The sequence below is a fragment of the Borostomias antarcticus genome (assembly GCF_949987555.1).
Source record: "Borostomias antarcticus genome assembly, chromosome: 5".
NCBI lineage: Eukaryota > Metazoa > Chordata > Actinopteri > Stomiiformes > Stomiidae > Borostomias > Borostomias antarcticus.
The window spans coordinates 28224041-28236107 of NC_140238.1; the positions used below are offsets into that span (position 1 = coordinate 28224041).

The 12067-nt window shown below is 52.0% G+C and overlaps 1 protein-coding gene across 4 annotated transcripts in view; it reads right to left on the reverse strand.

Annotated features, from left to right (window-relative positions):
- The window catches only part of LOC311308960 (ubiquitin carboxyl-terminal hydrolase 22-like), a 32973-nt gene extending 22359 nt beyond the window's left edge, over positions 1–10614 (reverse strand). For 2 of the 4 annotated variants that reach the window (XM_084438066.1, XM_084438065.1), the window contains exon 1: positions 10281–10614. In XM_084438066.1, coding sequence (XP_084294192.1) covers positions 10281–10400 — 120 coding nt within the window. In that variant the 5' untranslated portion in view covers positions 10401–10614. Of the gene's footprint in view, positions 1–9217; positions 9251–9370; positions 9431–10280 lie in introns of those variants that run through there. The other 2 variants (XM_084438068.1, XM_084438067.1) reach the window with 2 other exon arrangements.
- Positions 10615–12067: the final 1453 nt, after the last annotated feature.

Consider the following 12067-nt stretch of genomic DNA (forward strand, 5'->3'; position numbering starts at 1 on the left):
CCGTTGTGTGTGTGTGTGTGTGTGTGTGTGTGTGTGTGTGTGTGTGTGTGTGTGTGTGTGTGTGCTGTGTGGGTGTGTCTGTGTGTGTGGACACAGACACTGAATAGTCCAGCCCCAACAAAGGCCATGTGATCATCTGTCGAGCCTCAGAGTTACCAGATGCCCCCACCAAACAAAACTGTCCCCTGTGCACACACACAACGCACACACACACACACAACGCACACACACACAACGCGCACACACACAACGCGCACACACACAACGCACACACACACAACGCACACACACACAACGCACACACACACAACGCACACACACACAACGCACACAAACGGACACAAACCCCGGGCAAACGCCTGGGTCCGCTCGGCGGACCAAAAAAAACGCCTTGCCAAACACAAACCCCCTCAGCGAGGCCGTCCCCGAGGCACCAATCAGGAGCCCCAGAGCTCCCCAAACAGGAAGGGGTAATCCGAGAAAACAGACAGCCCGGCCGTGGCCCAATACCTTAGAGGGACGATTAACACTCTCGGCCGCCTTTAGAAGCTGCAGTATTTAGGCTGTAATGAACCCATAAGCTATGGGCCTAATGATCGCTACCCTCCCATTTTTCACACAGAGAGAGAGAGAGAAAGAAAGAGAGAGAGAGAGAGAGAGAGAGAGAGAGAGAAAGAGAGAGAGAAAGAGAGAGAGAGAAAAAGAGAGATAGAGAAAGAGAAAGAGAGAGAGAGAGAGAGAGAGAGAGAGAGAGAGAGAGAGAGGAAGAGAGAGAGAGAGAGAGAAAGAGAGAGGCCGGCTCCCAACAATGGGTCCAGGGCGGGCCGCTGGTCAGCGGGCTCCGGAGCAGCGGGGACAATGGGGAGCAATGGACTGTCCGCACGCAGGAGGTGATGGATGGCCCCTTGGTTTTGGGGTCCTACCCCCTTCCCTCCCTCCCTCCCCGAGGAGCGATTGACAGGTCATTAGCCAGATGGCGGCGCAAGGAGGGGCTCTGGCCCTGTTTAAACGATCTAAAAAATAAAAAAAAGATTTAAAAAAAAAAAAAAAAGGGAAAACGTCCTTTCTCCCTTTCCCTGAAGCAGCTTAATATCGGATCTAACACGAGCGGATAGGTGAAAGTATTTGCTCCTCTTGTGCAGCTGTTACCAGCCCTTTCACATCTGATCAGTGATTTAACCAGGGAGGGAGGGAAGGAAGGAAGGAAGGAAGGAAGGAAGGAAGGAAGGAAGGAAGGAAGGAAGGAAGGAAGGAAGGAAGGAAGGAAGGAAGGGCTGCGTCAAAACGGGGGGAGAATCCAAACGGGCCCTCGGATTGAAAAGCAGGGCCCGTCAGCTGGCCACTCCCAGCATGCTTTGCAGTGACATTGATGACTTCCCGGGGGCTTCATGATGCATGATCTCCTCTGGTCGGAAGGAACGGATGCATGGAGCATCCCCGTCTATGGGAGCGGCGTACTAAGCAGGCCGTGGCGCTGTGTTCGCACACAAAAGGCGCACGCAGCGCAGACGGAGCACGCGGCCGCAGCTGCCAGCACGCTTAATTTTTTTTGTTTTTAAAACACGCCCCTGCCGTATTCGCGAGGCTCCCCTCCGACTGCCGCCGCCGCTCCCCGCGGCTAACTTTAACGCCGACCAATCAGCGAGGACGCGGCCGCCGCCCCTCGTCCGCCTCGCGCTCGCTGGGGGTTTCCGTCCGCCAGGTCGGTGTCCCGTCCCGTCCCGCTCTCTTCCGCAGGAGGGAACGGGAGGGATCGCCGAAGCGCGGCCGCAGACGGGACAAAAGCCCCGCGGGCCGGGCGCCAAATAGGCCGTTCCCACGCGGCGCGCGGCCCTCCTCCTCTTCTGGCATCTCTCGTCCGAGAGCAGGGGGGGGGGGGGGAGACGAGGCTGGACGAGCAATAAGGCAGGACAGAGGACACATGTCCTCTCTTGCCAAGGAAATCAGCGTGTGCGCGTCCGCTAGATTTTCGCCCGTATCCAGTTTAGCTGGATCAGTGCACCCTGTGAATATTGGACGTCCCGTATCCCCCCCCCCCCCCCCTGCTGGGAGAGGGGCCGGGGTAGAGGTGCGAGACGACTGGGCTGGGCAGGCGTCAGGAGGAGCGGTGTGGTGGTGTGGGGGGGGCTCGGGAGCGCGTCGCCGGTGTGGGGCCCAGCTGAGTGTGTGGGGGGGGGGGGGGACGGGGGACGACAGTGGAGAGACAGGAGGACGCTGCGGGACGGACTGACTAGCTCACAGGGGGCAGGGTGGAGACAGATGGCTGTGGGACTGGCTGGCTTGACTGCGGCGACAGGCTGGTTCGGGGGAGAGAGAGGCGCGGCTGAAAACCACATCAGACCAAGACCATGTCAGCCCCTCGGCCGGACGGGGTGGGATCCGGGAGACGCGGAGGGAGGGAGAGAGGGAGGGAGGGAGGGTGTGGAAACTGGAAAGGAGGAGGAAAGGGAGGGATGGAGGAAAGGCTTGGACAGCGGCCAGAAACCAAAGCCTGTCACGTCGCACGAGCCACCCGCTAGCTGCTGCCCGGACACTTTCGGTTAGGGTTAGAGAGAGGGGAGGGGGCGGGATGGAGGGGGAGTGTAAAATAAGGATGAGAGGCAAGGTGAGAAGAGGATGGAGGGTGAGGAGCAGGAGGAGAGGGCAGGAAGGAAGGAAGGAAGGAAGGAAGGAAGGAAGGAAGGAAGGAAGGAAGGAAGGAAGGAAGGAAGGAAGGAAGGAAGGAAGGAAGGAAGGAAGCAAGGAAGCAAGGAAGCAAGGAAGGAAGGAAGGAAGGAAGGAAGGAAGGAAGGATGCAAGAAAGCAAGGAGGAGGGAGGAGAGAAGGAGAAAGAAGTGGGTCAGGACAGAGGGAGTCAGACTAAGGAAGCATGGATCATGATGCTTCAAACTAATTCAGTCCAGATGACGGAACTGCGGTGGTCAGATCGGAGACATGCAGGGACATGCAGGGAAGAGGAAGAGGACCGTCTGTCTGCAGGGATGAACACAGGACAGGTGGATACGGGGAGAAGGGAAGTGTGACAGATGAAGAGATAAACGGATGAGGAGAAGAGAAGTGGCTGTGTCATTGTTGACGGGAACACATTCGCGCTCTCGCTGCATTCTGCTTCTCTGCTGTAATCGTTTTTTCTTTTCAGTTCCTCAGATAGAGAGAGAGAAAGAGAGAGACAGGGAGAGAGAGTGATGTGGCAGTGTGGTGGGATGTTATCATTCCTCTGATCGTAGCAGATTTATTAAAAACATTCAAAGTCAGGCGGCGTCGTGTTTCTCGTTACGAAGCGTTCCGACCCTTCAAAGCGGTACTGGCGACTTCTCCCAAGTGGCCGAGGTTGTGAAACGCCGTCATTCATCTCATCCCGCCCCCAACTATAAACACGTCCACTCATCTGAGGATAATGCCTGTGGTTTCGAACGCCAGAGATTTCCCAACACTGGCGTTTCATCTGCGACGGCAGTTCTGGTGACACGCCCCCCCCCCCGTGAAGGAGAGCCACAGGGCCCCCGTTGGGATCCTCTCCCGACGGAACCTTCCCCCCTCTGACCTCCGACCTGGACACGCGGCCCGAAAGCGCTCGACCCTCTAAGCGGCTACCGTATGAGATCTGTCGTTTTCGAAGTAAGCCAGGGAGGGATGCGTTTTGTCGAGATCATAAAACAGGGATGTCGAGGCGAAAGAACCCCCAAATGGATAAAACGTAGGAGGTTGTGAAGCGTGAAGGATCGACCGGGAACGCCGCCGGAGCGCTCGTCCGAGGACGACCCACAGAGAGAGAGCGTGCGGCATAAATAACCGCGACCCTTCATGAATATTCCCTCCCTTCTCCTTACCCATTCATAAACTATAAATGATGAATAGGTGGGAACCTTCTGGAACAGGCCGAGGATCACTGCCCTACCCCGCTGGGGGGCGTCGCTCCGCTCTCTGTCCGCTCTGCGTCACGCGCTCGGCTGGGATCCGTTTATCACGCCGCCCCCCCCGGACGTCAGAGACGAGACCCCGCGCGCTGCGAGTTTGGGGGGAGCGTACGTCGATTGAGAGAACAGGTCGGTCGGCGCGCCGGCGACGCAACGCGTACACACACACGCTCCAAAACACACGTGCATACACACACACACACGCGCGCGCAGCACACACCAGATGAAGTAGAGAGTCCGGGGGCGGGGTAAAAGTGAGGAACTAATCAGGTAGAGGAGGGAGAAGTAGAAATTAAGAGAAGTAGAAAGGCGGTACTTCCTCCTTGGTGCCTCTCTAAAAGGGGAAGTGTTTGAGCAATACACAGACCCCGCCCCCCCGGCCACCCCCCACCACCCCACCCCACCCAAACCAGAGCATCACTCTCCCGGTTACGGCTGCGAGGCGCTCCCCGGCCACGCTCTTTCAGAGCCTCGCCTGAAGACGAGCCTCGGCTAAAAACAGACGGAGGGAAGGGGAGGACGAAGGAGGATGGAGACAGAATGGTGTGTGTGTGGGGGGGGGGGGGGGGCAACGGAAAAAACACACGACTGAGTAGCCCGTCGTAAAAAGTGCCGATTAACACAGCCGAGGACGGAGCTACTCTGTCAGCCCCCCCTCCCCAATAGCCCATCTTTTATGCATCGCTCAATTGGCTTTAATTGTTCTAGCCTCGGGGCACCAGGGCGTGGAGATTGCTCTGGAGTCGAACATCATCACAGGCCCTGTGTGTGTGGAGGGGACCGTGATGGATGGACCGGAATCTGGATCAGGTTCTCGTACCGCTAGAGCTAACAAAGAGATCTGCAAAGACTGGGCCGACGCCGCTGCTGCCGACTTCGCTTGTGATGTCACAATGTCATCAGTATGCCCGAGAACCCCGTCGACCTGACACAGGAAATTAAGTAGCTGCAGGAACAGGCTACCTGAATAGCTACTGATGTGATGAGTTTTGCGTGTGTGCGTGCGTGCGTGTACGGCCTCGCGGGCGCGTGGCCTGCTGGATGTGCCGCGTTGTCATGGCTACGGGCTCATACGGATCTGCCGTCATCCCGGTGTTAATTCCGCCCACCTGCCGAACAGGTGAAAGAGTCTCCACCACCGATGCCCCCTGTATCGACCGAGAATTGATTTCTGCCAGAGACGGGGAGGACGACGGCTCACGGGGAGGCTGGTGTGGACGGACGGAGGGGGAGGGAGGGGAGAGAGAGAGAGAGGAGAGAGGAGGAGAGAGAGAGAGAGAGAGAGAGAGAGAGAGAGCGACAAGTGGGGCGAGCAGGGATTCAAGCAATGTCCATTAGGGCTGCACGATTATGACAAAAGATAATAATAGCGATTATTTGCTTCAAAATGGTAATTGCGATTAATATTTGTGTTTAATATTTAATAGCCTATATAATATTAATATATAATAACAAAAATGCTCCCAAATCACGGACGTTGATCCCTTTCTTGCTACTAACTAACTGACCTAGTTTTTGCTCATTTTTTCACTACTCACGGCTGCAGGTACACTTGTCTTGACCTACTGCTCTGTCTTCTCAGTGAAATTGCTGCGCACAGCACACTCAGCGGGAAAGCATGTGATTGGTCAGACAGCATAAGTGCCTGTGATTCGTCCGTGTAGTCCTAGCACACTCAATTCAAAGCAAAAATTATTAATCACATTAATTGCGGCCTTTTGCGATTAGTTAAGCGCGGAGGTCATAATTGCGATTAATTCACAATTAATTGTGCAGTCCTAAGGTCCATATGTCACTGACTATGCCAACTACAGTATGTGTGACAGTTAAAACCGCCGGAGAGGGCGCAAAGGGCTGGAGTTGGATTCCGTTCGGTCACCCTCCTCTCCTCTCCTTTCATCTCGGCTAACGTCATTACGGAAGGAGGTTTTGCACACTCAGGTCCATGCAATTTTAATAAATCAAGTGCCAACAAGCTTTCAGTCACAAGACCTTCATCAGGGAAAAGCCAAAGCCCCTTTGCCCCGATGAAGGTCTTGTGACCGAAAGCTTAGCAGTCGATTTATTAAAGAAACTTGCATGAACCTAACTCACCTTCCTTAATACTGTCCTTTGGTCTCCTGGAACCTCAGTGCATTCAAATAGTCGTGATTGTGGCGATCTCCTTTCATCGGAGCTAACATTGACACACCACACACACACATACAAAATAGCCTGGCTCCAGCCCCGGAATCTGAATTTTCAAAATGCGTCTCGGGGTCTGGAAAGGCTCTCTTCCGGAGTGATCCCTTGGTTGGAATTCCAGTCAGGCCGAACAGCGTCCTTTGAATTAAACTGCGCGGCGTGCTTGTTTAGGGGGCGAGCTAATCGCTGAGCACGCCTTCGACAACGCCCATTACGGAAAACAGCCGCAATGGGAGCCTGTTCCGACTGAATAATGAAGGCAAACGAAATGGGAATTCAGCGAGCGTCAGGTGACATACAAACAGTCCCTCTCCCAGCCAGCTCTCAAGGTGACCACCACAATAAGAGGCACCAAACCAATAACACAGCCCTACGCGTGTAAAGCAGAGGTGCCATCTCTCGGCTTAAGGGCCCAAATCAGGCAATATCCATGCAGTATCAGTAAGTGCATGTCCTATGTAGAAGGCTAGAGAGATGTGTCACCGCGGCTAGGTGTGAAAATGAACTGATGCGGGGGGGGGGGGGGGAGGACTTGCTAACACTCATCTATAGCAGCCCGGCCGCTCAACTGTGCTGAGTGACGGAGAGAAACCATCCCTCGCCGTCGTCACCTGCGATCCCTCTCTCTACCCTCCCTCCCTCCATCTCTCCCTCCCTCCCTCCTTCCACCCATCCGCATCCCCCCCCCCCCCCCCCCCCCACAGCGGCACACCAGCCTAGCCCAGGAACAGGTGTCGGGCAGCTGTTTAACAAAAAAGGCCCCCCCTAGTACCAGACGCTCGCCCCGGAGATCTGACTACGACAGCCGGCAGAGCAGGCGTGGCGGGCGCGGCGGAGACGAGGCGAGCGGGCGACGTACCCGGTCCTCGCCTGCCTCCCGGGCTGTCGGTCTGTCGCTGTAGGCCGAGAACAGAACAAAGCCGCGCGTTGTGGCCACGCGCTGCTTTATACGTCACGCCGTACGTGCAAAAAATTGCAGTGGTCCTCGCTGTTCCAAAAGAGGAGCTAGCCTGGGGGAAGGGAGTCCCGGGTCGCTGGCGGATTCTGAGCCTAGTGTGCCTCAGGGCTTGGTTCTCATGCAGGCTGTGAAGGGATAAAATAGATGAGATGAGAGTGAGGTGTACTGTGAAGTGACAGGGTAGAGGCGGCCCTCGCCATACGGCCGTTCGGTTAGGGGGGTATACAAGCGGCCCACACCCACATCCGCGAGGAGGTCTGGCATTCCTGCTACCTTACATTAACAATGGAACTCACTGTGGCTCGACTGTGACAGAACAATCATTTCCATCAAACACTCGCAAGGACAGCGGCGTCTTGCTGATGACAGATCCACCCCCGAGAGAACATTTTGTAACTGTGAAGGATGTCCTCCACACTATAGTGCAACTAGTCCCATTGTTAAAATGTTCTTCAGTCGACTATTTTGGTTACTGTTGTCATGATAAACATTTAGGCCATGAGTCATGACAATGACAGAGGCACATCAGTGACAAAACTAGCTACAAGCTGAGATTTCGGGATGGGAAGTCGAGTGGTGATGACGCTGAGGAATCCATGAGAAAGTATTACAGTAGTAGTAGTAGTACAGAGACCCTGAGCAAAACTGGGCAGTTATCCAGGTTACCAAAAGGCCTGTCCTAATGCCGAAAAAAGGGAGTTTCTTTCCTTAAATTGGACAGTACTGTAGCTTAAGAATTCTCTCTAGACACAGGGTTGAAACTCCCCTCAGTTTGAACCTGAATAAGGACAAATATCCACTATGAAGTTTGTCTACTTTCATTGCCTTGTCCTGTTTGCATAAGAGGCTACATAATTCTGAGAATCCTGATGATAAACAAGACAGCAGTGTTTGGTCGGGGGGCAAAGCACAGGGACAGCGAGGCTTTCAAAACTGACCATGGCACCGAGGGAACTTGGGACAATGAGTCGGAATTCCTCTAACTGGCCGCACAATAATGCAAGACTGAAAGGGGCAGTGTCCCCGATTCATTTGGACAAACTCAGTGGTGGACGCCAAAAGCTAATAGCCTCACAGTCACAGACAGACAGAGAGAGAGAGAGAGAGAGAGAGAGAGAGAGAAAGAAAGAGAGAGAGAGAGAGAGAGAGAGAGAGAGAGAGGGGGAACTAGAGAGCTTCAGCGAACCGAGATGATGTCAGTCAAGTCCAATGCACAGTGCTCACACCCACCTATCTGGCACAAGCCAGCGCTTCCGAGTCTAGCTCATAGGCAGGGTAATATACCAATGCCCGCAATATAATCCTCACTACACGCGTATCTGATTGAGGACAGGTCTTGGCTAATGGGCCTGTGAGACAGAGAGACCGTGACGATCTTGATGCATTTGGGACCAGCGGAATCCATACGCTGTGTTGCTCTCCCCTCCCCGCCCGACTCTGGTTCCAGTCTCGGGCTCGTCGGAGCGCTGCTGCAGCCCGGGCCAAGCCGGTACCACTGGGAGCGCTGCTGCAGCCCGGGCCAAGCCGGTACCACTGGGAGAGCTGCTGCAGCCCCGGCCTAGCCGGTACCACTGGGAGCGCTGCTGCAGCCCCGGCCTAGCCGGTACCACTGGGAGCGCCGCTCGTACTCAGCAGCACGCAGCAGGCTCCGAAGGAAGCGCCGCTTAATTACTTTCTGGAGAGAAGACACTCGGGAGACCGTGGGGCGAAAAGCAAAGTTAATCACGATGATGTACAGGAGAATGGAGAGAGAGAGAGAGCAGGCGCTGTGTTAACAGCCAGGCTCGGTGACCACAGTACTGTACAAACAAAAGGGTCATCGACCAGCCTTGCATGAGCCGTTTGCTTTAACGAGGCCGACGCTGCTGCGATCGCGGTCATTACGACCAATGCGGTTGAGCTATAGCTTCAACCCCGCGTGCTGACGCGTCCCTGTGCTAGGCACCCACCCACACATCCTCCGGTGTTGCACTGTATCTGTCTAGGACACAGGCTGGCAACAAGTCCTGCAGGGATAAATGTCCTTGGAGAAACACAATGACAGGCATGGCACTGGGAAAGACATTTGTGGGAGGGTGAGGAGAGAGGAAGCAATCCAGCGGTATGAGTCATATTTGACCTCTGTGTCAGTGCAAGCAGGAGGGGGGGTTCAACTCACCAATGATGTCCATCCCGCATCATTCTGAAGCACCTATTTAATCAACAACGAAATAAAAATGTATGATACATGTAAGATGTGCTGGGATTGCCAGTGAAAACAAATGATAAATCAACTATGATGACATATGATACCAATGTTAAAGCAGCTTACATTTGGGTGTTTTAGTTAAGCCTAAAAATCTTGCACAAGAATGCTTCAATTGACAGAGAGGGTTGTATTCCGCAGATGGTGGAAGAAAACAGCTAGGGAAGTGTGCGGAGCTTACGACCCCCTGCATTCACACTCTTGGGTGAAAGAAAGAGAACTGGGAGGGGGTGTCCGTCTCACTGAACAATGTGAGGGGGGGGGCAGCACAAAAGCTTTGGCTAAGTACAGCTAACGTTAACTAGCTTCAAATCGAAACCTTTCAGGGCGTGAGTTAAAGTTAGCTAACGTTGGCTACCTAGCCTGCTATCTTAGTGCAATGGGAAAGACTCCGTTTCGGGTCCAACGGACTATCGTTAGACGCTAGCTACTTCGACTTAAGAGCATAGCTATTAAAGTGCATTCCTTCTTCACGTTATAACAAGCTAACGTTAGCTATGTTGCACCCTGAAGCCCACGAGTGTTTAGCTATCAGGTAGCGAGCTAGTAGGCTGGCTATCCAGCTAGCAGGCTAGTACAACACAGGCATCTGCGGTAGCACTAGCTAGATACACAAATGGACTGGACGTCAAATTGATAGTGGGGTAGCTTGCAGTTGCTAGCTGGCTAACCGAGCAGCTAACTAGCTATCTTAGCATCCTTCACTGCCAGAGATGGAAGATACCCACGTTAATCAAGCGATTCAGAGCAGCAGTTAGCCTGCTAGCTCATTGATCCTTGATTGCAGACCCCAAAAGCCAGCTAGCAGTCACACACATTCAGCAAAGCATTGATGCTCATCATGGTTCTGTCCAATATTTGAGTGCTTCAAACTGTGTGGGGCGTCATATGCACAGTTACATTTGCTCCTTCTATCTGTATATATGTGCAATATTGATGTTTTGCTTCCCAGCTTTTGCACTGCTGTTGTTTTTACCTTTCGTCTCCTGGTTTCGGCACTCCCGCTCCAAACAAAGCACTGGTAAATGACTCGCAGGTTTTGTTTCCAATTGTCCACCTTATAACCGTTCACATGGGAGCACCCGGCCGGACTCATGACAAAACCAACATTCAGTTTGTTGTTTAAATGATGAAATTTGTCCTAAAGAATTAGCAAGCTAGCGAGAGCTGGCTGTCCAGAGATGGTTTCCGTTTGGAAATGGGACAGCCGCAGCAATATCCAAAATACGACTTGGAGTCGGACATCTGACATATACGTACTTTGTATTACTTGCACTATATTAGCTATAGTATCTGAATTCATACATGTGCTCCCGTTTCTACCTAACATGTGCCTTTTAATCTTGGCTTAGACACTTAACACACGATTCGCAGGCTATCTTTTCTTAATAGTAGCTGGGCTGTGCTGATTTCAACAGCACAAGCTCCGCTTATCCCGCCCAAAGCCAGCCGTGATTTGCTGATACAAAGGGGTTTCGGCAGACGTTTCCCGTTAAAGCCACGCCTCTTTGCAGCAAGAATACGATTTCTATTGGTGAAAAGAGGTGTCAATTCAAAGAGTAGGCGTTCTTACCGGTCTTGTTCAACCAATAGCTGAGTTATAATAAGGCCGTATTGCTCATTAGTTATGTCAGTCATTTTTGTATGTTATGTCAGTGTTTTTTTGTAATATGATTGACAAGCTCCCCCCTTTTATTGATCAATTAGCACGTTCTCCGATTAGAGAGAATTTAAGATATCAGCTAGGCTACATTTTCTGATGATTTTAAGTGACATGCGGTCAGATTATAATAATTAGTTATACTGCTATGTTTCATTGTCATTTCAATGTAAGATGAAATCGTCAATGGTCTCTGGTCTACAACCCAATGATGTATTATCGTAAAAGAACAATCAGTGACAGCAACCATCAACTGCATTATTCATTAGAGACTGACATCTAGTGGTTGGATACTGCATTGCATTAAAGCACATTGGATGATTCGTGGAGGGCATATTTTATCCCAGTGATCCAGGGAAATTAAGATGCAGGGAAATGAATGGGGAGTGGGACATTGTTGTGCAAAGGTGCGTTATTTCATATGAGATGTTGAATAAAGGTTACTAAAGGTCCCATATCACTTACCACATTAGCCGAGGTGGTAGCACTATGTGTCCGCCTTTTGTTATGATATACATTTAATTATGAGATAAATCATCCCAGATGTAAAAGTGACCATTCTATTGCAATGAGCTCAGCCATGTTCGAACTTGTACCTGGTAAAATAGCAATTTATCATTGAAAGAATTTCTCATTTTGTGTTTCCAACGGTTAGACTGCCCAGTTTATGTGCCCCATGGTGTATTCATGCTTATGTGCCACTAGAGTGCGCCGCTGCTTTACAATAATAAAACAGTACTGACATCTACAGCATTTGTAGCCTACAGCATCTAGAGTTTCGAGCAGCTGGAAAAAAAAACGAACAAAAAATAGTTTGGGGCAAGTGAGACTGCTTCATTGCTCATAGAGATTCAACATAATAGATTGAGATTAAACATGTAGATTGATCAAGCTTTTGTTTTTGTTTCAAAATCTCTCAGCGTCCCATTAGGAGTAGTATACAGTATACATGGCCAAATCCTTGATATTGACCACTGATCAGTGGCCTGGCAGCTCGTTTATGTCAAATAAACACTAGGCTACCAAACAATGTGTGGTAACCTACATTATACAGTTTTATTGCTCTACCAGGCCTTAGACAAACCATGTGCAGTGGCTGGAGG